General features: G+C 46.1%; 1 protein-coding gene across 1 annotated transcript in view; it reads right to left on the bottom strand.

The window, feature by feature from the left end:
- LOC145345624 (dynein axonemal heavy chain 8-like) overlaps positions 1-27,929 on the bottom strand; it is a gene marked incomplete at its 3' end in the record, with an annotated part of 1,250,971 nt that overhangs the window by 1,145,388 nt on the left and 77,654 nt on the right. The window contains exon 4 of the mRNA XM_080193458.1: positions 8,531-8,615. Within this exon, the coding sequence (XP_080049584.1) occupies positions 8,531-8,615 (85 nt within the window). The remainder of the gene's footprint in view (positions 1-8,530; positions 8,616-27,929) is intronic.

The following is a 27,929-nucleotide window of genomic DNA, read 5'->3' as shown; positions in this document are numbered from 1 at the left end:
ACAGACAGTGACCCAAGCTGGGAATCGAACCCAGGTCCCCGGAGCTGTGAAGTGGCAGTGTTAACCACTGTGCTACCGTGCCACTTGAGGTGTTCAAGATTATGAGGGACATGGGCAGGGTGGATAGGGAGCAGCTGTTCCCCTTAATTGAAAGGTCAGTTACGAGGGGACACAAGTTAAAAGTGAGGGTTGGGAGGTTTAGGAGGGATTTGAGGAAAAACGTTTTTATTCAGAAGTGTCTGGAATGCACTGCCTGGGAGGGTGGTGGAAGTGGGATGCCTCACGTCCTTTAAAAAGTACCTGGATGAGTACTTGACATGCCATAACATTCAAGGCTATGGACCAAATGCTGGAAAATAGGATTAAGTGGGCAGGTCAGGGCATTTCATGTATTGATGCAGACTTGATGAGCCAAAGGGCCTCTTCTGCACTGTAGTATTTTGATTTTGTGAAGGTGCATTACAGGAACTCACCAAGGGTCCTTAGACAGCGCCTTTTAAACCCACAACCACTAACAGGTCAACAGCAACAGATATATGGGACATCGCAAACTGGAAGCTTCCCTCTAACCTGCCATTCTGATTTGTAAAAATATTGTTGTCCCTTCACTGTCACTGGGTCAAAATCCTGCAAGTCCCACCCTGACAGCACCGTTGCTGTACTTAGATCATATGGACTTGGTTGTGATAAGAGTACTGCAATTGATGTGGATGTATATATTTTTCGGAATGTTACAACCTCATCCTGTCCGGATTTCAGCTTGGTGGGTTATAAGATTGCGTGAGAAGAAAAAAAATTGGGAATCGCACCTGTTACTCTGGGATTTTGAACACTAATTATTCTGTGTGCCTGCGTTGTTTTAAAAGAATGCGATTCTGCTTAGCTTACCTTCTATTCCATTGTGCTTCAAGGTAGCCTGCATTTTGGGCAGGCTCGCTAAACAGATATTAAACAACATTTAAATAAATTTAAATATAGTAATCTGCCTCTTGCCCATCTCTGAAGAGAAAATCCAGCGCTTGTAAAATGGCACCAGTCGCAAAAACCGGCACCAATCACGCTAACCGCTTTATCAGTGAAAACCAGTGCAACACAATGGTAAAATTGCCCCCGTGTGTTAGTCATAGCTAGGGTGTAGAGAAATATCAATTGAGTGCAAGGTAGGTCCATTCAACAGTCTGATAGCAGGAGGAAAGAAGCTGTTCTTAAGTCGTTTGGTACATATTCTCAGACTTTTGTAACTTTTTCCTGTTGGAAGAAGGTGGTAAGGGAGTATGTCTGGGGTGCATGGGGTCCTTAATTATGCTGGCTGCTATTCCAAGGCAGCGGCAATGGGAGGCTGGTTTGTGTGATGGACTGCGCTTCATTCATGACCCTTTTTAGTTACTTATGGTCTTGGGCAGAGCAGGAGCCATACCAAGTTGTGATACAAGCAGAAGGAATGGTGCATCTGTAAAGGTTGGTGAGAGTCGTAGCTGACATGACAAATTTCCTTAGTCTTCTGAAAAACTAGAAGTGTTAGTGGTCTTTCTTAACTATAGTGTCTGCATGGTGGGACCAGGACTAGTTGCTGGCGATCTGGACATATAAAAACTTGAAGTTCTTGACCATTTCTACATCATCCCCATTGATGTAGACAGGGGCATGTTCTCCACTACGCTTCCTCAAGTTGTTCTGTTGACATTAAGGAAGAGATTATTATCACCACACCAGTTCACCAGATTTTCTATCTCTTTCCTGTATTGTGTCTCGTCATTGTTTGAGATCCGACCCACTGTAATCACCAAACTTGAGAATTGATTTGGAAGGGAATTTGGCTGCACAGTCATAGGTGTATGGTCATAAGGAGTATAATAGGAGGCTGAGGACACAGCCTTATGGGATCCGGCGTTAAGGTTGATTGTACAGGAGGTGTTGTTGACTATCCAAAGTGATTGCGGTTTGTGATTAGAAAGTTAAGAATCCAGTTGCAATGGGAGGAGCCGAGACCAAGGCCACGGAGTTTGGAGATAGATTTTGTAGGAATAATGATGTTGAGGGCTGAGCTGTAGTCAATAAATAGGCATCTAACATCAGTGTCTCTGTTACCTTGGTGTTACAGGGTTGAGTACAGGGCCAGGGAGATAATGTCTACTGCGGCAGTTGACAAACTGTAGTGGATCCAGGCAATCTGGGAGGCTGGAATTGATTTGTGCCATGACAAACCTTTTGAAGCACTTCATAATGATGGACTTCAGTGCCACTGGACAATAGTCATTATGGCACGCTGCTTGGCTTTTTTTTGGTACTGGAATGAAGGTCATCTTCTTGAAGCAGATAGGGACCTCAGATTTTATAAAGAGAGGTTGAAGATGTCTGCAAATAACCCCGCCAGCTGATCCACGTAGGATCTGAGTGCTGGTTCAGCTAACCCAATCCTGTGGATTGACCTTCGGCAACCCATGCTGTCAGGCGACAGGATGTAGTTGGCCAAAATACATGACATTTATTAACAATTACAGACCTGTACTGAAGATGATTAATTCATACCTGATAAACGTGAACTAGGAGTTGGGAAAAGTGATTTTGGAGATTTATAATTATTTTGGCAAATGTAATGTAATTCAGAGAGGTATCAGACTGTCTGATGTCTCCTCCATTCATACATTGGTGAATAAAGAACATCTTTCGCTGGGATGCTGCTTTGTAGCAAGTCTTTGCATTAGCTGAAGTTAAGCTCAATCCTTAACATCTGAAAGAAACCCCGTCTACAGCGCCCATTATTCTGACGATTCCCATCTTACAAAACTGCTTTTCTGGACATGATAAGGAGCACACCCAAAATGGGCGAGACATCACTTTACATACTATTAACATGTATCTCAGTATAATTAATGTAATAAGAACATAAGAACATAAGAACATAAGAAATAGGAGCAGGAGTAGGCCATCTGGCCCTTCGAGCCTGCCCCGCCATTCAATAAGATCATGGCTGATCTGTCGTGGCTCAGTTCCACTTTCCCGCCCTCTCCCCATAACCCTTAATCCCCTCTCTTATCAAAAACCCATCAACCCGCTTCTTAAAAATATTTAGCGAGGCAGCCTCCACCACTTCAACGGGCAGAGAATTCCAGAGATTCACCACCCTTTGAGTGAAGAAGTTCCTCCTCAACTCCGTTCTGAACTGCCCCCCCTTTATCTTGAGGCTGTGCCCCCTAGTCCTACTGTCTTTTTTGAGCGGGAAGAGTCTTTCCACCTCTATCCTATCCATCCCATTCATCATCTTATACGTCTCAATGAGATCTCCCCTCATTCTTCTAAACTCTAACGAGTACAAGCCTAGTTTATTCAGCCTCTCCTCGTAGCTCAACCCCCTCAACTCCGGTATCAGCCTAGTAAACCTCCTCTGCACTCCCTCCAAGGCCAAAATATCCTTGCGCAGGTGCGGCGCCCAAAACTGCACACAGTACTCCAGCTGCGGCCTCACCAATGCCCTATACAGCTGCAGCAAGACCTCCCTACTTTTATATTCAATCCCCCTCGCTATGAAGGCCAGCATCCCATTCGCCTTCCTGACCACCTGCTGCACCTGCAGGCTGGGTTTTTGCGACTCATGCACAAGGACCCCGAGGTCCCTCTGTACCGTCGCCTGCTGCAGAATACTCACAGAATCATGAGGCATCATGCCAGTGAGGAAAACACTGCTCCATAAAAGTCTGCTGCAAGTGCAGCAGTAGCAAAGGGAAGCGAGGAGGACACTCAGACCACCAATCTCCGCTATGCAGGAGTTGGGGGGGTCTCAGACGTGGTGGTGCTTGTGAGGGTGCTGGGGAGGATGTGGGATTGCTGAGCTCATGGCTCGTCACTGGCTAGGGCCATTTGTCAGCTACACAGGCTCTCTAGCTGATTGTTGATATTCCATTCTAGTAAAAAACAAAAGCAAATTGCTGAAGATGCTGGAATCTGAAACCAAAAGAGAGAATGCTGGAAAACCTCAGCAAGTCTGGTAGCATCTGTAAGGAGAGAAACGAGCTGATGTTTTGAGTCCAGATGATCTTTTGTTAAAGTTAAAAGGCATAGAAAGGTCACACTGGGCCTCAGTGTTTACACCACCAGGTCTTTCCAGGCCACCAGTGGGGACATCTGTGGGATCTCCCAGTCCTCAGTGCACAAGTATGTCCGTGAGGTGACAGATGCTCTGTTAGCCTGGGCATCAAATTTGACCTGGGACAGGCCCAGCAGGAAGTCCACAAGATTTTCTGCAATTGCTGGGATGCTGAAAGTACAGGGGCAATTGACTGCACATATTACCCTGTGGTCCTCACAAAGCCAGGCACCAAGATTTGTCAACAGGAATTGGTTCTACTCCGACTGTTCATTTGGTCTGTGAACACTGGATGAAAATGCGTGTGTGCGACAACCAAGAAGCCTGCACAATAGTATCATCTACAGAGATCTAAAATCCCCTGGGCTGGCCTTCAAGGACCAACCCAGGCGGCCCGGATGGCTCCTGAGGGACAAGGACGAAGGACTTGGCTGATGACACTAGTGCGGAGGCCAGAGACTCAGTCAGAGAGGCCCACATTGCCACTTAGTCCATCATGGAGCGGTGCTTTCAGCTCCTAAAGATGCATTTCCGCTGCCTGGACTGGTCTGGCAAGGCCCTCCCCAGTACCGCCCCCTGACAGTCTCCCACATCATGGTGGTCTGCTGTGTGCTCCACAATCTGGCACAGCAGTGTAGAGACTTCCCAGAGGAGAAAGGCAACCAGCTAGACGCCCCTGGGGAGGAGGGGACCTAGGCAGATATGGACGAGGAGGAGAAGGAGGGCAGGAGAGCAACAATAATCTGGTAGGGCACGGCGATGGGAGAAACGTTCATTGCCACAAGATTTTCAGACTAAGGGGCATGTAGTGAGGTAACAGTGCTAACCACTGTGCCACCATGCCACCCCACTTTCAGCAAACAGTCTCATTTCACTTCGATGTTCTTTCCTTTTATCTGCAGTGGTAAAATACTTTTGCTCCTCAATCTCCATCTTGAGATCAAATGTGATTGTTGGTTCATCTATGTTTTTCTTTGCATAGATGATGAGCTGTTCTTGACAACCCTGCAATTTATGTTCAGGTAACTTCAACAATTCAGGAACAGGTTCGGATACAGTCAACTTGTCTTGCATCTCTGTCCACATCTGCTCATTTTCTTTATTCGCATAATTATCCAGTAACTGATTCTCCATCTTTGCCTTCACTAGTTTTACATGCTTCATCAAGACTTTCAGCTGTTGCATCTCAGACTGAGTAAATGTCAGCTTCTCCTTCTGAACCTGTGCCAACTTGAGAAGATTAATTCTACATGGATATTGCTCAATTGGAACAGCATTTTTTAAAACAGTCTTGTGCACAATCGTTTTAGTACTTCCCAGCTTATTTCCACATATATCCCTAAGTGAGTTTAATAATTCTTGCATATCATTTTGATTTTACTCCAGAAGGTCAGTCCAATTTCTGAAACTGCCTCATTATCTAATTTAATTTGAGGAATGTCAAATTCAGAATCATCTGGATTTGGTTCTTCTCTCAGAATTGTAACCAGTAACACATCCTTCTGTTTCTTTCCTTTCCTATTAAAATACCATTTGAGCATATTCACAATGCACACTTTCTTCTCTCTGATGTTCTTATCAAATTATTCACTTTACTCAATTTCCTTTTAATTTGATGAGGCCAATAATTGCTTTTAATACTGTATCCTCACACCAAAACTAAGAATTTTTGACTGCTTATCCACTTGTTGTTTCATCACATGCTGTGCCACTTTTAAATGCTATCTAGCCAACATAGCCATTCTATTTAATTTGACAGAAAGTCTAATAATATAGTCTCAGAACATTGAATTGTCAATTTCTCTTTGATCAACTTAAGTGGTCCTCTTACCTCATGACCAAAGATCAATTCAAATGGACTGAATTTAGTTGACAGATTAGGTGCATTCCGAATTGCAAAACATACAAATGGACTTCCGTTACCACAAATTCTCCAGATAATCTTGACTACAGGCCCTCAACGTGGTCTTTAAAGTTTGATGCCATCGTTCTAACACCCTCGTGATTCTGGATGGTACACTGTTGACATATATTGTTTTACTCCAATGATATCCATAACTCAACCTTGGAACACTAGATAACAAAGAAACCTATGTCAGACTCCTATTTATCAACTTCAGCTCAGACTTCAACACCATTATTCCTTTGAAACTCATCTCCAAACTCCGTGGCCTGGGCCTTGGTTCCTTCCTCTGCAACTGGATCCTGAACTTCCTAACCCACAGACTGCAATAAGTAAGGATAGGCAACAATACCTCCTCCACAATCATCCTCAATACTGGCGCCCCACAAGGTTGTGAACTCAGCCCTCTATCATATTCCTTATACACCTATGACTGTGTGCCAAATACCATTCCAATTCAATTTTCATGTTTGCTGAAGACATCACTGTAGTGGGTCAGATCTCAAACAATGATGAGACAGAGTACAAGAAAAAAAAGAGAATTTGGTGAATTGGTGCGACGACAATAATCTGTTACTAGGGGGCATAACTATAAGGTTCATAGTGGGAGATATAGGAGGGATGTCCGAGGTAGGTTCTTTACTCAGAGTGTGGCTAAGGTGTGGAATGGACTGTCTGCTGTGATTGTGGAGTTGGACTCTTTAGGAACTTTCAAGCGGTTATTGGACAGGAACATGGAGCACACCAGAATGAAAGGTAGTGGGATATCTTGATCTTGGTTTTGGGCAAAGCTCAGCACAACATTGAGGGCCGAAGGGCCTGTACTGTGCTGTACTGTTCTATCTAAATTAAATCTCCTTAAATAACTTTGATGTAAAGTTTGGTCCTTGAACACACTGTATTTCTGTAGGTAGTCTGTATCTAGTAGCTCTACAATCCCTTCAGGTGCAATATGATCTCTGACAATGTAGTAGACACATCCGTAATAGAACATAGAACACAGAAAAACTACAGCACAAACAGGCCCTTCGGCCCACAAGTTGCGCCAATCATATCCCTACTACTAGGCTTACCTATAACCCTCAATCCTATTGAGCCCCATGTACTCATCCAGAAGTCTCTTAAAAGACCCTATCGAATTTGCCTCCACCACCACCAAGAGCAGTCGATTCCACTCACCCACCACCCTCTGAGTGAAAAACTTACTCCTAACATCTCCTCTGTACCTACTCCCCAGCACCTTAAACCTGTGTCCTCTCGTAGCAACCATTTCAGCCCTGGGAAAAAGCCTCTGAGAATCTACCCAATCTATACCTCTCAACATCTTATACACCTCTATCAGGTCACCTCTCATCCTTTGTCTCTCCAAGGAGAAAAGACCAAGCTCCCTCAACCTATCCTCATAAGGCATGCCACCCAATCCAGCCAACATCCTTGTCAATCTCCTCTGCACCCTTTCAATAGCTTCCACATCCCTCCAGTAGTGAGGGGACTAGGGTCTTATAAAGCTGCAGCATTAATAATGGTCAATAGATATCAGTTTCTACTTCCCATTTTAGGGTGGGATCCTACACAATCAATTAGGACACTTGTTAAAAGTTCCTCAAATGCTGGAATGGGTATTAAGTGTTCTGGTTTTATTACAGCTTGAAGCTTTCCTATTACCTGACATGTGTGACATGTTGGGCAAAATTCAGCCACATATTTATGCAGACCAGGCATGTGCCCTATTTTCCCCCTCACCTCCCTCCCCCAATCATCACTGTTGCAGAGCTCCCCCCACCATCAGTACACTTGCAAGGTTCCCCTTGCCTCATCCCTCCTGTGAAGGCAAAGTGACCTGGGAGGCAATGGCAATCAGTGTCTGTGCACTGGCACGTAGGACTGACTAGCAGTGCCGCAAGAGAATTAATGATCTCATTCAGGCAGCAAGGGTGATTGTCCATCCTGTCCCTGTCCTGGCATCTTATCCCCAACCAACCACCTCCACACCTCAGCCTCTGCCCCCTGAATGCCAGTCCCTGATATATGCCACCCAACCATCCACACACCCGACATCACCCCTCCCCCTTCCATCCCGGACATCTTGTGCCCTTCCAGCCATCAGGCTTTCAATGCCTCCTTCTGTCGTCAGAATTGATGCAGACTTGATGGGTCAAATGTCCTCCTTCTGCACTGTAGGGATTCTGTTTCTCTTTCGTTTTTGAGTCCATGGTCCTTGGTCCCTCTTTGAAAGTTACCTTAAAAACATTTCATGTTCTCCCTATTACCCCCAATTTTATGATAAAATAAAGTTTAATAACCTTGCCTTATTTATGGAACATTTGCAAGCTATAATTCTTTTTATTTCCCACCTGCATTTCTTTGATGTCCTGAACCTCGTGCACACACACACACACACACACACACACACACACACACACACACACACACACACACACACACACACCACAAGAATCTAAAAGTTGATACATCAACTTTCTTTGTAATATTTAACATGTTGGTTTACACATCTACATTTTTAACCTATGATTAATTTTTACCTATTATTGGTGGGTCAGATTCTTGGTAAAAGAACACAAGTGATTTTCTTCCTCCTTTCGAAAAAAAATCATCATAAGCTTGAAGCTGTCAACAAAAGTGTTAATGATTAACGTATTTTTCAAGTCACAATTATACTTCAAATGATGGACATTTACTAATTCCACTTCATTAAATGTAGCATGAAAATGAAAAAAATATCAGATTCCGATCTTTATGAACTTTCAGTCGTTACATCCTTCTATTATATCTTTTCAACTCAACATCTGGCATATGGGAGGTTCTGAAGCATAAGTTAATAGAAATTCAGGATTGGCACATTCCTGTAAGGATGAAAAATAAGTATAGCAAGTTTCGGGAGCCTTGGATAACGAAAGATATAGTCAAAGACAAAAGGAAGCATTTGTCAAGGCTCGGAGGCTGGGAATACACAAAGCAAGTGTAGAATACAAAGGAAGTAGAAAAAAACTTAAACAAGGAGTAAGATGGTCTAAAAGGGATCACGAAAAGTCATCGGCCAGCAGGATTAAGTAGACAAGTCCCCAAGGCCTGATGGGATATACCCCAGAATATTGAGAGAGGCAAGGGAGGAAACTGCAGGGCCTCAAGGGAAATCTTTGTATCCTCACTGGTTGCAGGGGAGGTACATACAGTAAGAAGTCTCACAATACTAGGTTAAAGTCCAACAGGTTTATTTGGTAGCAAACACCACTAGCTTTCGGGGATCTGCTCCTTCGTCAGGTGAGTGGGGAGTTCTGATCACAAACAGGGCATAAAAAGGCACACACTCAGTTTACAGAATACTGATTAGAAAGCGAGTCTTTACAGTTAATCAAGTCTTAAAAGTGCAGACAATGTGAGTGGAGATAGCATTAAGCATAGGTTATGTGACGGGCAACATGGTTTTGTGAATCTCACTAACTTGATCGAGTTTTTTTGAAGAAATGACAAAGATGATTGATGAGGGTAGGGCAGTGGATGTTGTCTACATGGACTTCAGTAAAGCCTTTGACAAGAACACTCATTGCAGGCTTGTACAGAAGGTGAAGTCGCATGCGATCAGAAGTGAACTGGCAAAATGGATATAGAACTGGCTCAGTCAAAGAAGACAGAGGATAGCAATGGGAGGGTGCGTTTCTGTTTAGAGGGCTGTGACAAGTGACATTCCTCAAGGATCAGTGCTGGGATCTTTGCTATTCGTAATATATATAGGACGAAAATCTAACTGGGTCGATTAGTAAGTTTGCGGACGACAGAAAGGTTGGTGGAATTGCGGATAGCGATGAGGACCGACAGAGAATACAGCAGAATATAGGTCAATTGGAGACTTGAGCGGAGAGATGGCAGATGGAGATTAAATAAAGGTGGTCTTCACGACACACAACGCAGAGTCGCTGAGCAGAGACTGATAGTCAAGTTCCACACATATGAGGATGGCCTCAACCGGGATCTTGGGTTGATGTCACACTATCTGTAACCCCCACAATTTGCCTGGACTTGCAAAATCTCACTAACTGTCCTGTCTAGAGACAATATACATCTCTTTAACCTGTGCTTAATTCTTTCTCCACTCACATTGTCTGTACCTTTAAGACTTGATTAGCTGTAAAGACATGTATCTAGGGATACATGTCCATAGCTCCTTGAAAGTGGAGTCACAGGTGGGCAGAGTAGTGAAGAAGGCATTCAGCATGCTTGGTTTCATTGGTCAGAACACTGAATACAGAAGTTGGGATGTCTTATTGAAGTTGTACAAGACATTGGTGAAGCCACATTTAGAGTACTGTGTGCAGTTCTGGTCACCCTATTATAGAAAGGATATTATTAAACCAGAAAGCGTGCAGAAAGGATTTACTAGGATGCTACCGGGACTTGGTGGTTTGAGTTATAAAGAGAGGCTGGATAGACTGGGATTTTTTCCTCTGGAATATAGAAGGCTGAGGGGTCTATAAAATAATGAGGGGCATAGATCAGCTAGGTAGTCATTATCTTTTCCTGAAGGTTGGCGAATCTAAAACTGGAGGGCATTGGTTTAAGGTGAGAGGGGAGAGATACAAAAGTGTCCAGTGGGGCAATTTTTTCACACAGAGGGTGGTGTCTGGAACAAACTGCCAGAGACAGTAGTAGAGGCAGGTACAATTTTGTCCTTTAAAAAACATTTAGACAGTCACATTTGTAAGATGGGTATAGAGGGATATGGGCCAAATGCAGGCAATTAGGATTAGCTAAGGGGTTTAAAAAAAATGGGTGGCATGGACAAGTTGGATCGAACGGCTTGTTTCCATGCTGTAAACCTCTATGAGTCTATTAGGGGGCATAAGTATGAGGAAATGTACAAGGCAAGTTTTTTTACACAGAGGGTGATGGGAGCCTTGAACTCACTGCCAGAGGAGGTAGTAGAAGCAGATATGATAGTGACTTTTAAGTGGCATCTTAACAAATACATGAATGAGATGGGAATAGAGGGATATGGTCCCTGGAAGAATAGAGGGTTTTAGTTTAGTCGGGCAAAGTGGTCAGTGCGTGCTTAGAGGGCTAAAGTTCTTGAGCAGTAATTATCTTTGTTCTTCTTTTGTTCATGATGTGGAGGTGCCAGTGTGGGCTGGGATGGGCACAAGTAAGAAGTCTCACAACACCAGGTTAAAGTCCAGGTTTATTTGAAATCAAAAGCTCTCGGAGCACTGCTCCTTCATCAGGTGAATGCAGAATGGGTTCACAAACACGGCATATATAGACAGAGATGCAGTTGCAAGATAACGATTAGAATGTGTCTTTACAGGCAAAAAAGTCTTTACAGGTACAAACAATGCGAGTGGAGAGAGGGGTAATCACGAGTTAAAGAAGTGTGAATTGTCTCAAGCCAGGACAGTTGGTAGGACTTTTCCAGCCCAGGCAAAATGGTGGGGGTTACACGTAGTGTGAAATGAACCCATGATCCCGGTTGAGGCTATCCTCATTCTTGTGGAACTTGACTATCTGTCTCTGCTCGGCATACATCTTACGGAGTCATAGAGTCGTAGAGGTTTACAGCGTGGAAACAGGCCCTTCGGCCTAACTTGTCCATGCCACCCTTTCTTTTTTAAAACCCCTAATCCCAATTGCCTGCATTTGGCCCATATTCCTCTCAACCCATCTTACCCATGTAACTATCTAAATGCTTTTTAAAAGACAATATTGTACCCGCCTCTACTACTACCTCTGGCAGCTTGTTCCAGACACTCATCAATCTTTGTGTGAAAAAATTGCCCATCTGGATATTTTCATGTCTCTCCCCTCTCGCCTTAAACTTATGCCCTTTAGTTTTAGACTCCCCTACCTTTGGGGAAAGATATTGGCTATCTAGCTGATCTGTGCCCCTCATTTTATAGACCTTTATAGATCACCCTTCAGCCTCCTACTCTCCAGAGAAAAATGTCCCAGTCTATCCAACCTCTCCTTATAACTCAATTCATCAAATCCAGGTAGCATTCTAGTGAATCTTTTCTGCGCTCTTTCTAATTTAATAATATCCTTTCTATAATAGGGTGACCAGAATTGCACACAGTATTCCAAGTATGGCCTAACCAATGTCTTGTACAACTTCAACAAGACGTCCCAACTCCTGTATTCAATGTTATGACCAATGAAATCAAGAATGCCTTCTGCACCAGTCTGTCTACCTGTGACTCCACTTTCAAGGATGAACATGTACCCCTAGATCTCTTTGTTCTGTAATTCTCCCCAGTGCACTACAATTAACTGAGTAAGTCCTGCCCTGGTTCAATCTACCAAAATGCATCATCTCACGTTTGTCTAAATTAAACTCCATCTGCCATTCATCAGCCCACTGGCTCAATTGATCAAGATTCCACTGCAATTGGAGATAACTTTCTTCACTGTCCACTATGCCACCAATCTTGGTGTCATCTGCAAACTTACTAACCATGCCTCCTATATTTTCATCTTATCCAGTCCCTCTTCCCCCGTCCTATCCCTATAACCCCACACATTTCCCATGGCCACCTTGGAGTATGCTTACGTGAAGATCAGATAGAACATAGAACACTACAGCACAAACAGGCCCTTCGGCCCACGAGTTGCGCCGATCACATCAACACCTATCTATAACCCCCAATCCCATAAAACCCCATATACTCATCCAGAAGTCTTTTAAAAGACCCCAGCAAGTTCACCTCCACCACCACTGAAGGCAGCCGATTCCATTCACTCACCACCCTCTGAGTGAAAAACTTACCCCTAACATCACTTCTGTACTTTCCTCCCCGCACCTTAAACCTGTGTCCTCTCGTAGCGACCATTTCAACCCGGGGAAATAGCCTCTGAGAATCCACCCTATCTATTCCTCTCAACATTTTATAAACCTCTATCAGGTCGCCTCTCAACCTACGTCTCTCCAGGGAAAAGAGACCCAGTTCCCTCAACCTAACTTCATAAGGCATGCCTCCCAGTCCAGGCAACATCCTTGTAAATCTCCTCTGTACCCTTTCAATAGCTTCTACGTCTTTCCTATAGTGAGGCGACCAGAACTGCGCACAGTACTCCAAATGAGGCCTGACAAGGGTCTTATAAAGTTGCAGCATTACCTCCCGACTCCTAAACTCAATCCCTCGATTTATGAAGGCCAGTACACCATACACCTTCTTGACCACCTCTTCCACCTGCGAGGCCGATTTAAGAATCCTGTGGACCCGGACCCCAAGATCCTTCTGCTCCTCAACACTACCAAGACTCCTGCCCTTGATAGTGTACTCATTCATCCCATTGGTTCTGCCAAAATGGACGACTACGCATTTATCCGCGTTGAAGTCCATCTGCCACTTCTCCGCCCAGTCCTGCATCCTATTTATGTCCTGCTGCAACTTTTGACATCCTTCCAGACCATCCACAACACCACCGACCTTCGTGTCATCAGCGAACTTACTTACCCATCCTTCCACTTCCTCATCCAGGTCATTTATGAAAATGACAAACAGCAAGGGTCCTAGAACAGATCCCTGGGGCACTCCACTGGTGACTGACCTCCATTCAGAAAAAGACCCATCCACAACCACTCTCTGCCTTCTGCAGGCAAGCCAGTTCTTGATCCACAAGGCCAAAGGCCCTCGGATCCCATGCCCTCTCACCTTCTCAAGAAGTCTTGCATGGGGGACCTTATCAAACGTCTTGCTGAAGTCCATGTACACCACGTCCACGGCACTTCCTTCGTCAATGTGTTCAGTCACATTATCGAAGAACTCAACTAGGCTCGTAAGGCACGACCTGCCCTTGACAAATCCATGCTGACTATTCCTGATCATGTCAAACCTCTCCAAATGGTCGTAAATCTTGTCCCTCAGAAGCCTTTCCATCAGCTTACCAACCACTGAGGTCAGACTCACCGGTCGGTAATTTCCCGGGCTATCTCTGTTCCCTTTCTTGAAAATAGGGACTACATCCGCAATCCTCCAATCTTCCGGAACCTCTCCTGTCTCCATTGACGACGCAAAGATCATCGCCAGGGGCTCTGCAATCACTTCCCTCGCCTCCCACAGTATCCTGGGGTACATCCCATCTGGTCCCGGCGACTTATCAATCTTGATAGAATTCAAAAGTTCTAATACATCCTCCACCTTAATATCCACAAACTCAACCTTTTCCATCTGCTGCAAATCCGTGGCAAAATCTCCCAGATCAGCTTCCACCGTGAATACTGAGGCAAAGTACTCATTAAGCACCTCTGCCATTTCTTCTGGTTCCACACAGACCTTACCCCCTTCACCTTTTATAGGTCCTATCCCTTCTCTTCTCATCCTTTTACCTTTCACATATTTATAAAAGGCCATGGGATTCTCCTTAATCTTACCCGCCAAGGTCTTCTCATGACCCCTTCTGGCTCTCCTAATTTCCCTTTTAAGCTCCTTTCTACAGTCCTTATACTCCTCAAGATCCTTAACCTCTCCTAGTTCCCTGAACCTTTTGTACACCTTTCCTTTCCTCCTGACTAGGTTCAACACAGCCTTCGTGCACCACGGTTCCCGCGACCTACCAAAACCCCCTTGTCTCATCGGAACGTTGTCACGCACAGCTCCAGACAAACATTCCTTGAATATCCGCCACCTTCCTTCAGTACTTTTCCCTAAGAACGCCTCCTTCCAGTTTATTTGTCCAAGTAACTTCCTGACTTCTTCGTATCTCCCCTTACTCCAGACAAACACCTTCCTAGCCTGCCTGATCCTATCTCGTTCCAATGCAATTGTGAAGGAGATAGAATTATGGTCACCATTCCCAAGATGCTCCCCTACCGAGAGATCCATCACCTGCCCTGGTTCATTCGCCAGTACCAGGTCAAGTACAGCCTCTCCCCTCGTAGGCTCATCCACATACTGTGTCAGGAAACCTTCCTGAACACACCTAACAAACTCCTTCCCATCCAAACCCCTTACCCTAGGGATATTCCAGTCGATGTTTGGGAAATTGAAGTCTCCCATCACGACAACTCTGTTATTAATACATTTCTCCAGAATCTGTTTCCCTATCTGCACTTCAACTTCCCTGTCACTACTGGGTGGCCTATAGAATACACCCAGCAAAGTTTTTGACCTTTTGCTGTTCGTAACTTCCACCCACAGAGACTCTGTAGATAGTCCCTCCACGGCATCCTCTTTCTCTGCAGCCATGACACTGTCCCCGATCAACAGTGCCACTCCACCACCTCTTCTGCCATCCTCCCTGCCCTTCCTGAAGCATCTGAAACCTGGCACCTGAAGTACCCAGTCCTGTCCCTGAGACATCCAAGTCTCGGTAATGGCCACCACATCACAATCCCAAGCAGCAATCCACGCCCTAAGCTCATCTACCTTATTCACTACACTCCTTGCATTAAAATATATACACTTCACCCCCTCAGTCTGGGCATTTCCCTTCTCCACCCCGTGTCTAACCTCCCCCCCATACTGCCTGCGGTCCTCCCCTACCTGGGAGCTAACCTCCTCCGTCCCAGTTTCCCCATCACAATTCCCTCCCCCCATCCTTTCTAGTTTAAAGTCCCCCCGGTAGCCTTAGCCAGTCTTCCCGCCAAGATATTAGTCCCCCTGGGATTTAAGTGCCACCCATCCTTACTGTACAGGTCCTACCTACCCCTAAAGAGGTCCCAGTGATCTAGGAACCGAAATCCCTGCCCTCGACACCAGTCCCTCAGCCACGCATTCAGCCTCCACCTCATTTCATTTCTTCCCTCATTCTCCCGTGGCACAGGCAGCAATCCTGAGATTACTACCTTCGCTTTTCTCTACCTCAGTTGCCTACCCAGTTCCCTATAGTCCCTTTTCACGAGTGCCTCCCTCTTGCCTACGTCAGTAGTACCTATATGTACTACAACCTCTGGTTCCTCACCCTCCCCTTTCAGGATGTCTGGGACACGGCCAGAGACATCCTGAATCCCAGCCCCAGGGAGACAAACCACCATCCGCAGATGTTGAATGCCTTTGGCTGCTGAAGTGTTCCCTTTCTGCAGGGAACACTTCAGCAGTCAAGGGCACTGATTAAAATCCTGGAACTCCCTGCCTAACAGTATTGTGGGACAGCCTACAACATATGAACTACAGCCATGCAATACGATTGCTCAACATCAACTTCTCAAGGACAATTACGAACAGGCAAAAAAATGCTGGTCTCCCCAGCAATACCTACATTCCATGAAAGAATAAATAAAAATAAGAGCTGAACTATCCATTTCGGACATTATGGGCAGCATTTTACATCTCTTCCCTGACAGAATCATCCAAAACACTACAGACACCTATGGGACCAGAAGATCCCTCTGACAACCAACAAGTTGCTAGGGAGAGATGGAAAATTCCACCCTAAGCGCAGAGGTGACAGGTTATGTCGGTGCCCGCCTCACTGTTCAAAATAGTGTGAATTATGAATAGGCAAGTATCCAGCTGAATCAAATGGCAGGTCAGGAGCTGATTCATCTGCTTGTCATCAGCTGGGTGGGGTCCAAGGTCAGGCTGCCTGTGTGAAGTTTACACATTTTCCCAGTGTCTGCATGGGTTCCCTCCAGATGCTCCTCTCAGTGTCCAAAGCTGTGCAAGTTCAGTAGATTAGTTACGTCAGCTGCCCCTTAGTGTCCCAATATGTGTAGGTTAGATGGATTAGCCATGGGAAATATGTGGGTTATAAGGATAGGGCAGGGAAAGAGGGACTGGATAAGAGAGTCGGTGCAGACTCGATAGGCCAAATGGCCTCTTCTGTAGGGCTTCTATACTATTCTACGCTCTATGACAGTCCAAAACATAAATCTTATTCTGTCCGGCCCTCTATCTTCAGGATCCTTCAGAGATGCTCCAGCTACCAGAAGCAAAGAAAGGCAAAAGTCTTAAGAAGGCAGCATGCCACTTTACCTTCCAGGCCCTCGAGAACATTAGGAAATACCCTTCATTCCAGGGATGACTCCAGGAAGCACAAGAATCTCATGTCTGTGGCCTGAGAGGCCATCACACATGAGGTCACCCTGACTGACAAACATGCATAAAGCATCATCCACCATAGGCAGAGGATGGTGTGATCAAATGGACATCATGAAGTGGTCATGGCAGAACAACACAGACATAGAAATACAAACACTAGGAGCAAAAGTAGGTAATTCTGCTCTTCGACTCTGCTCTGTCACTCAAAGCTATTGTGGCTGACACTCTCAGCCTGATTTTACTGTTTTCATTCTAAATGCTGAATCTGGGCGCAATTCAGATCTTGGAAATCGGTTCTCAGGTGTCCTCATACGCACTTAGCCTGAAAAAAAATTGCACGTCTGAATCATGCTGTGGGCAAGGCTTAGCACGCACACTTGAACTGCACATGCACAGTTAGAAAAAATTTGAAAAAGCGCGCCCGTGTCAGATTGCTCCAAGGCCACAAAAAGCAGAGAAAGCGGCCTGGGAGCGAAAAGCAATGGCCCCCACAGGCATCACTGTCCCCTTATCCATTAGCACCTGTCCCCTTATCCACTAGCACCACCACACACCCCCCGTCCCCCCACCACCACCACCCCGGCTACCCAGACCAATTGCAACCCCCCCCCCCAACCAATTGCCCACCGAGTGGCAGTGGATCACCCCTCTCTCCGTGCCCCCCACCCCCACCACCACCAGAGATCCATCTGGCCATCTCCCCGCAACCCCACCCCTCCCCACCCCCAACCACCAGAGAGCGATCGGGCCTCCCCCCTCTTCTTACCTGCCTCTCTCCTCCCCACCAGAGAACATAGAACACTACAGCACAAACAGGCCCTTCGGCCCACGAGTTGCGCCAATCACATCAACACCTACCAATCTACAGACCTATCTATAACCCCCAGTCCCATTAAATTCCATATACTCATCCAGAAGTCTTTTAAAAGACCCCAGCAAGTTCACCTCCACCACCACTGACGGCAGCCGATTCCATTCACTCACCACCCTCTGAGTGAAAAACTTACCCCTAACATCACTTCTGTACTTGCCTCCCCGCACCTTCAATCTGTGTCCTCTCGTAGCGACCATTTCAACCCGGGGAAATAGCCTCTGAGAATCCACCCTATCTATTCCTCTCAACATTTTATAAACCTCTATCAGGTCGCCTCTCAACCTACGTCTCTCCAGGGAAAAGAGTCCCAGCTCCCTCAACCTAACTTCATAAGGCATGCTTCCCAATCCAGGCAACATCCTTGTAAATCTCCTCTGTACCCTTTCAATAGCTTCTACGTCCTTCCTATAGTGAGGCGACCAGAACTGCGCACAGTACTCCAAATGAGGCCTGACAAGGGTCTTATAAAGTTGCAGCATTACCTCCCGATTCCTAAACTCAATCCCTCGATTAATGAAGGCCAGTACACCATACGCCTTCTTGACCACATCCTCCACCTGCGAGGCCAATTTAAGAGTCCTGTGGACCCGGACCCCAAGATCCTTCTGCTCTTCAACACTGCTAAGACTCCTGCCCTTGATAGTGTACTCATTCATCCCATTGGTTCTGCCAAAATGGACGACTACGCATTTATCCACGTTGAAGTCCATCTGCCACTTCTCCGCCCAGTCCTGCATCCTATTTATGTCCTGCTGCAACTTCTGACATCCTTCCAGACCATCCACAACACCACCGACCTTCGTGTCATCAGCGAACTTACTTACCCATCCCTCCACTTCCTCATCTAGGTCATTTATGAAAATGACAAGCAGCAAGGGTCCTAGAACAGATCCCTGGGGCACTCCACTGGTGACTGACCTCCATGCCGAAAAAGACCCATCCACAACCACTCTCTGCCTTCTGCAGGCAAGCCAGTTCTGGATCCACAAGGCCAAAGGCCCTTGGATCCCATGCCCTCTCACCTTCTCAAGAAGTCTTGCATGGGGGACCTTATCAAACGCCTTGCTGAAGTCCATGTACACCACGTCAACAGCACTTCCTTCGTCAATGTGTTCAGTCACATTTTCAAAGAACTCAACTAGGCTCGTAAGGCACGACCTGCCCTTGACAAAACCATGCTGACTATTTCTGATCATGTTAAACCTCTCCAAATGCTCGTAAATCTTGTCCCTCAGAAGCCTCTCCATCAGCTTACCAACCACTGTGGTCAGACTCACCGGTCGGTAATTTCCCGGGCTATCTCTGTTCCCTTTCTTGAAAATAGGAACTACATCCGCAATCCTCCAATCTTCCGGAACCTCTCCTGTCTCCATTGACGACGCAAAGATCATCACCAGGGGCTCTGCAATCACTTCCCTCGCCTCCAACAGTATCCTGGGGTACATCCCATCTGGTCCCAGCGACTTATCTATCTTGATAGAATTCAAAAGTTCTAACACAGCCTCCACCTTAATATCCACATACTCAATCTTTTCCATCTGCTGCAAATCCGTAGCAAAATCTCCCAGATCAGTTTCCACCGTGAATACTGAGGCAAAGTACTCATTAAGCACCTCTGCCATTTCTTCTGGTTCCACACAGACCTTACCCCCTTCACCTTTTATAGGTCCTATCCCTTCTCTTCTCATCCTTTTATTTTTCACATATTTATAGAAAGCCTTGGGATTCTCCTTAATCTTACCCGCCAAGGTCTTCTCATGACCCCTTCTGGCTCTCCTAATTTCCCTTTTAAGCTCCTTTCTACAATCCTTATACTCCTCAAGATCCTTAACATCTCCTAGTTCCCTGAACCTTTTGTACACCTTCCCTTTCCTCCTGACTAGGTTCAACACAGCCTTCGTGCACCACGGTTCCCGCGACCTACCAAAACCCCCTTGTCTCATCGGAACGTTGTCATGCAGAGCTCCAGACAAACATTCCTTGAATATCCGCCACCTTCCTTCGGTACTTTTCCCTAAGAACGCCTCCTTCCAGTTTATTTGTCCAAGTAACTTCCTGACTTCTTCGTATTTCCCCTTACTCCAGACAAACACCTTCCTAGCCTGCCTGATCCTATCTCATTCCAATGCAATTGTGAAGGAGATAGAATTATGATCACCATTGCCAAGATGTGCTCCTACCGAGAGATCCATCACCTGTCCTGGTTCATTCACCAGTATCAGGTCAAGTACAGCCTCTCCCCTCGTAGAATGATCTGGCCTGCCTCCCTCCTCCCCCTCCACCACCAATTTGAGTCAGAGAGCCATTGGAAGTTCTGAACTCACCTATTCAGCAACCGGAGTGCCCAAACCAGACTTTTATTCAGCACGTCCATTTCTGTGCAATTCCGGATTGGCGAACATGGTGATAAAGGGGGAAATGCTAATAAAGTTGAGTGGGCAGTTCATTAAGTCAATTGAAATGCGTGCAGGTGCATTTAAATCGCGTTGTGCCCATTTCAGATGCGATTCAGATCGCGGCCATTCCGGGCCTTGGTAAAGTTGCCATCTGCAAGGACGAGGGCACGGATCGCGTTAATGGCCTCATACCCAACTTTACCACATTTTCGCGCCTGTTTTTCCGCAATGGTAAAATCGGGCCCTGTATCTCAATATCATAATCTCGCACTCTCCTTTCATGCCTTTAGAGTTGAGAAATTTGTTTCCTTCTTAAATATGTTCAGTGACTTTACCTCCATGGCTTTCTGTGATAAAGAATTCCAAGTTAATCACCTCTGAAGTTGCTTCTCATCTCAGTCCGAACTGACCTACCTCATATCATGTGACCCTCATTCCAGACACTCTAGCCAGGGGAAACAACATCCTTGTATCCAATCTGTCTAGCCATATTATATATTTCAATGCATCCCCTCTCATTCTTCTAAACTCCAGTAAATATAGGCCTAGTCGAACTACCTCTCCACACATGACAAACCTGCTCTCCCATGAATCAGTCTGATGAACCTTCACTGCACACCCTCTGTGGTAATTGTATTCTTTCTTAGTTTAGGAAACCAAAACTGAACATCACCAAGGCCATGCACAACTGTAGTAAGACATTTATGCGCCTGTACACAAGTCCTCTTGCAATGAAGGCCAACGTACCATTTGCCTTCTTAAGAACATAAGAACAAAAGAAATAGGAGCAGGAGTAGGCCATCTAGCCCTTCGAGCCTGCCCCGCCATTCAATAAGATCATGGCTGAATTCAATAACATCATGGCTGATCATAACTGTTGGCTTTCAACGACCAGGACACACAGGTCCCCTTGTACATCAATATTCCCCAATCTATCATAATTTATATAATACTCTGACATTCTGTTTTCCTACTAAAGTGGATAATTTCATATTTATCCATGTGCCATGTATTTGCCCACTTGTCAAAACTACCCTGAAACCTCTCAGCATCTTAATCACCATTCACATTCCCACCAAGTTCTGTGTTGTCAACAAACTTTGAAAATTATATTTGATTCTCTCATCCAAATATTGTTAATAGCTGGGCCCAATCACTGATCCCAACGTAATTTCACTCCTCACAACTACTCAGCATTTCCAAAAGCATTGCAAAAGCCTGGCAAATATGACATAGCAATTTGGCTGTGTTTATTCACTTTAATACAAAATTATCACAATTCATTTGAGAACCTCCTCAAAATACACAAATTGCAAACTTCTGACAGCTGTTTCAAATTTCCCTATGGGTCTTGGGTAGCTCAACACTTACCATCTACTATGCCATAAATATTGATCCTAGGATGAAGTCCAAGAAGTCCCCTCCAATTCGATTTTCAGGTTTTCCGATGACACCACTGTAGTGGGTCAGATCTCAAACAATGATGAAACAAAGTACAGGAATGAGATAGAGAATCTGGTGAACTGCTGCGATGACAATAATTCCTCCCTCAATGTCAACAACATGAAGGAGATTGTCAGTGATTTCAGGAAACGTCATGGAGAACATGCCCCTGTCTATATCAACAGGGACAATGAGGAATGGTTGAAAGCTTCAAGTTTTTAGGTGTCCAGGTCACCAACAATCTATCCTGGTCCCCCCTTGCCAACACTATAGTTAAGAAAGCCCACCAAGCCTCTACTTTCCCAGAAGATTATTGTTCGTGGAACAAGCAGAGAAGAGGATCGAGAGCGAGGTGAGTGACTGAGTTTTTAAAGTTTCTCGCGGGCTTTCGGATTTTTAAAACTTAGTTTAAACTTTAAACGGAAGTGGGCCGCGGGGTGTGCTGGAAAGGGTTTTTGTAATATATAAAGGGTAATCACCTGGTAAGCTTTCTCATTGTTCATGGAACAAGCGGGGAGGAGGATCAAGAGAGAGGTGAGCGACCGACTTTTTAAAGTTTTTCGTGGGCTTTCGGATTTTTAAAACTTTTTTTAAACTTTAAATGGAAGTGGGCCGCGGAGTGTGCTGGGAAGGATTTTTATAGCGCGCGAAGTATAAAAGGCTGCAGTATACAGCGGGCAGCGTCAGGAGTGGGCAGCAAAGTGAGCAGGGAGCAGAGTGTAAGCTGTAAGGGCTTTGGCTCAATGGGCTTCGGCGAAAACAGGCAGAGGCAAGGTAGGTTGTTTGTTTGTTTTTTTTTGTTCTTCCAAAACTATTAAGGAGATGGCAAGTATGAGTGAGAGGCCAGTTTTCTGCATTCGGTGTCAGATGTGGGAGTTCCTGGAGACGGCTTGCCTCCTGGAAGTCCATAGTTGTGCCAGGTGTGTGGAACTGCAGCTCCCGAGGGACTGTGTTAGGGAGCTGGAGCTGTGGCTCAATGACCTTAGTTTAGTCAGGGAAAACGAGAAATTAATAGAGAACAGTTATAGGCAGGTAGTCACACTGGGGCCTCAGGAGGAAGGCATGTGAGTCACAGTTAGGAAGTGTAAAAGTCAGAAGAGTGAGGTACCAGAGAATACCTCAGTGGCAGTCTCCCATAATAGTAAGGGCTGGGCGACAGGTGGGAGAGGGGAGGGGAGTGAGCAGTCAGTGGAGGGATCCCCTGTGGTTGTCCCCCTCCAAAATAGGTATCCCTCCAGGGGTAAGCCATGATGACCAGATCACCGGCACAGAGACGGGCTCTGTGGCCCGGAAGGGAAAGAAGGGGATTAGGTGAGCAATGGTGGTGGGGGATGCAATGGTTAGAGGCACGGACAGGCGGTTCTATGGGCACGAACGAGACTCCAGGATGGTAATCTGCCTCCCTGGTGCCAGGGTACTGGATGTCTCTGAGCGGGTAGGAAGCATATTAAAAAGGGAAGGTAATCAAACAGATGTCATTGTACACATTGGTGAAAATGATGTAGGTAGAAAGAACAGGGGGGGTCATATGACAGCAATTCAGGGAGATGAGTGCTAGGCTAAAAAGTAGGGCCTCCACACTAGCAATCTCTGGACTGCTCCCGGTGTCTAGTGCTAGTGAGGCTAGGAACAGGGAGATTGTACAATTGAATGCGTGACTAAAGGACTGGTGCAGGAGGGAGGGTTTCAAATTCATAAATAATTGGGAAGTCTTCAAGAGAGTTTGGCACCCGTACAAGAAGGACAGGTTACACCTTAACTGGAAGGGCACAAATATCCTGGCTGGGAGTTTTGCTAGAGTGTTTCAGGAGGGTTTAAACTAGTGTGGCAGGGGGGTGGGAATCAAAACAGTAGATTAGTAGCGCTGAGGCTGGGGACGAGCTGAGGGCCAGGGCAAGGCTAGCTAAGAAGAAGAGTGTTCTGGAGGAGGATGACCTAAGTGGGCCTGGATGTCTGGAGTGCATCTACTTCATGCGAGGAGCATAACAGGTAAGACAGACAACCTTAGGGCCTTAATGCTTATGCGGAATTTGGATGTGGTTGTGGTGACGGAGACATGGCTAAAAGAAGGACAGGACTGGCAGCTGAATATTCTGGGGTATAAGTGTTTTACATAAGAACATAAGAACATAAGAAATAGGAGCAGGAGTAGGCCATCTGGCCCTTCGAGCCTGCCCCGCCATTCAATAAGATCATGGCTGATCTGTCGTGGCTCAGTTCCACTTTCCCGCCCTCTCCCCATAACCCTTAATCCCCTCTCTTATCAAAAACCCATCAACCCGCTTCTTAAAAATATTTAGCGAGGCAGCCTCCACCACTTCAACGGGCAGAGAATTCCAGAGATTCACCACCCTTTGAGTGAAGAAGTTCCTCCTCAACTCCGTTCTGAACTGCCCCCCCTTTATCTTGAGGCTGTGCCCCCTAGTCCTACTGTCTTTTTTAGGCGAGACAGAGGACGGGCTAAAAGAGGTGGGGGAGTAGTGATATTAGTTAGGGAGTATATTACAGCGGTGCAGAGGGTAGACAATTTAGAGGGGTCACGTAATGAGTCACTGTGGGTGGAGCTCAGAAACAGGAAGGGTGCAATCAATATGCTGGGGGTATGCTACAGGCCACCCAACAGCCCATGGGAAGTGGAGGAACGGATATGTAAGGAAATTCTGGATAGGTGCAGAAAAAATAGGGAGACTTTAATTTCCCTGGTATAGCCTGGAAAGTGCTTAGGGCTGGGGGTCTGGACGGTGAGGAATTTGTAAAATGCATACAGGAAGGTTCTTTGCCTTACGAATCTAGTAGAAATCTTTGAGGAGGTGACAAAAACGGTCGACGAAGGACGAGCCGTTGATGTCGTCTATATGGATTTCAGTAAGGCGTTTGACAAAGTCCCTCATGGTAGGTTGGTAGAGAAGATTAAAGCTCATGGGATACGTGGCCAGGTATCTAGATGGGTAGAGAACTGGCTTGCAAAGAGGAGTCAGAGAGTAGTAGTGGAGGGGTCCTTTTCTAGCTGGAGGTCTGTCACTAGTGGTGTGCCGCAGGGCTCAGTACTGGGACCTCTTCTCTTTGTAGTGTATATAAATGATTTGGAAGAGGGAGTAGGTGGTGTGATCAGCAAATTTGCTGATGACACCAAGATGGCTGGATTGGCGGGCAGCGAGGAGCAGTGTCTGGCAATACAACGGGATATTGGTAGGCTGGTGTATTGGGCAGATACATGGCAAATGGAGTTTAATCCGGACAAATGTGAGGTGATGCATTTTGGCTGGAATAATGTAGGGGGGAGTTATATGATAAAGGGTAAGCCCATAAGGAGTATAGAATCGCAGCAGGACCTGGGGGTGCAAGTGCACAAGTCTTTGAAGGTGGCAGTGTAAGTGGAGAGTGTGGTGAAGAAAGCCTATGGTATGTTAGCCTTTATAGGAAGGGGTATAGAATATAAGAGCTGGAGTCTAATGTTGCAGTTGTACAGAACGTTGGTTAGGCCGCATTTAGAGTACTGCATCCAGTTCTGGTCGCCTTACTACCGGAAGGACGTGGAGACTCTGGAGAGAGTGCAGAGGAGGTTTACCAGGATGTTGCCTGGTATGGAAGGACTGGGGTATGAGGAAAGATTGAAGAAATTGGGGCTCTTTTCCCTTGAAAGACGGCGACTGAGGGGGGATCTAATAGAGGTATATAAGATTATGAAGGGTATAGATAGAGTAAACAGAGGTAAGCTATTTCCTATGATAGAGACACATAGGACAAGGGGCCATGGGCTTAAGGTGAAGGGGGAGAGGTATAACACAGATATTAGAGGGAGGTTTTTCACACAGAGGGTAGTGGGGGTATGGAATGCTCTGCTAAGTAAGGTGATGGAGGCAAACACGCTACAGTCATTTAAGAGTAACTTAGACAGGCACATGACTGGGTTGGAGATGGGTGGATATAGGAGATTGTTTTAAATAAGGGTCATTAGCATTGGGGCGTCCCTGGTAAGGCAAATGGATATGGTACAACAATAATGTTTTTTTTCTCTTTTCATTCACAGGTTTTAAGTCGGTCCGCCTTGTGTCCAACGAGGGGCATACACGCGATGGGTCGTACTTGGGCTGCTCTTGGTTGTTCGAGATTGGCCTAGTGCTTCATGTCATTAGTGTGTGCTTAAACTGGACCAGATACTGGGCAAGACGACAGCTCAGTGACTATCACTGACTGCTGTGCAGACACGTGGATTTGGGCCAGTGTCTGTGGGAGTTTGCGCATTCTCCCCGTGCTTGCATGGGTTTTCTCCGGGTGCTCTGGTTTCCTCCCACACCCCAAAAATGTGCTGTTTGGCTGACTGGCGGTAATAAATTGTCCCTAAATTAGTTTCCCTCAATGTGGATGGCCATAAAACATTAGACAAGGGTCATGGGTGGAGGGGGGGACTGGTGGTGTTAAGATGGCGGCGCGGGCTCGTTGGGCCAAAGGGCCTGTTTCCCGGGCTGTTTTTGTTCTTTGTTCTTTGGAACAATATGTAGATAGCCCAACTAAAGAGGGGGCCATACTGGACCTAGTACTGGGAAATGAGCCCGATCAGGTTGTCAAAGTTTCAGTAGGGGAACATGTGGCAAATAGTGACCACAATTCTGTTAACTTTAGGATAGTAATTATCAAGGGGCCACACGGTGAAGCCTTCCATTGTTTGCTGGAGCAGAGAGAGAGAGAGCTAAGATTTTACCTGTTAAAAACCTGTTTAAAATAAGTTTAAAGCACTTTACTCTTTGTAGAACTGTTTAAAGCATTTATTTATTGTATTTACTGCTTTAAGAATTCTGAGGGAGTGGTTGAAAGGCACTTGTGGACCAGCCTGCTTTAATTATCAAGGGGCCACACGGTGAAGCCTTCCATTGTTTGCTGGAGCAGAGAGAGAGAGCTAAGATTTTACCTGTTAAAAACCTGTTTAAAATAAGTTTAAAGCACTTTACTCTCTGTAGAACTGTTTAAAGCATTTATTTATTGTATTTACTGCTTTAAGAATTCTGAGGGAGTGGTTGAAAGGCATTTGTGGACCAGCCTGCTTTAAATCAGCGCCAGGTTTAAAAGGAGGCCTGGTGTAGCCAGCGGGCAGCGGAGTGAGTGGGAAGCAGAGTGAGTTAATAGGGCTTAATATCAAAAAGGGCTTGAAGGAAAAAGGCCAGGTGAGTTTGTTCGAAAAAACAAGGAAAAAAAATTTTTTCCCCATAAAAAATTACAGTGAATAATGGAGGGGCATGTGATGTGTGGTTTCTGTATGATGTGGGAACTGGTGGACCACAGGGTCCTTCCCAGTGACCATGTCTGTAGTAAGTGCAGGTTGCTGGAAGAGCTCCAGCTCAAGGTGGATGAGCTGGCCTCTGAGCTACAGACACTGAGGCTCATCAGGGGGAGAGAGGGTGCCATTGTCAATGGGGTGCAAGTGACATCCACCCCCCCTAGACTGGCTAAATCTAAGGGTCAGGGACAAAAGGGGGCTGCTGGGAGGAGGAAGGGGGGGTGAGGAGCGGAGGCCTCAGCCTCTTAATCTGCATAACAGGTTTGAGGTTCTTGCTTCCAGTCTGGAAGAGGACGAGGCAGGTGAGGTTGGTGAGCAAACTGCACACGGTACAGTGATACAGCAGGACATAGGCAAAGAGAAGGGGAAAAGGAACGTAGTAGTGATTGGGGATAGTGGGGTGAAGGGTATTGACACTGTCCTTTGTCACAATGACAAAGTGCACAGAAGGGTGTGTTGTCTGCCTGGTGCTCGGGTACAGGATGTCGCAGCTGGGCTGCAGAGGAACCTGGAGTGGGAGGGTGAGAATCCGGTCGTTGTGGTACATGTGGGTGCCGGCGACGTAGGCAAAGTGCGGACTGAGGATCTGGGGAGGGAGTATGAAAAGCTGGGAATGGAATTAAAAAGTAGAACCGACAAGGTGGTCGTCTCTGGGCTACTGCCTGAACTGAGTGCAGACGGGCGTAGGGTTGACAGGATAAAGGAAGTGAATGGGTGGCTCAGGGATTGGTGTGGGAGGAATGGGTTCGAATTTATGGGGCATTGGCACCAGTATTGGGGTAGGTGGGACTTGTTCGGGCGGGATGGGGTTGGTCTGAACCGTGCTGGGACCAGAGTGTTGACGAATCGAGTAAAGAGGACTGTAGACAGGGCTTTAAACTAATTAGGGGGGGGGAGGGTGCGAGGGTAGGTGACGCTACGAGGTCTAAAGTTAAGGATAGGGTACAGGTAAGGGAAGAGGCC

This window comes from Carcharhinus amblyrhynchos, chromosome 7 (genome assembly GCF_965287045.1).
Source record: "Carcharhinus amblyrhynchos chromosome 7, sCarAmb.v2.hapA, whole genome shotgun sequence".
In the NCBI taxonomy this organism is placed as follows: Eukaryota; Metazoa; Chordata; class Chondrichthyes; order Carcharhiniformes; family Carcharhinidae; genus Carcharhinus; species Carcharhinus amblyrhynchos.
The sequence above is the reverse complement of the archived record's forward strand: the minus strand, read 5'-3'. Positions and strand labels throughout refer to the sequence as shown.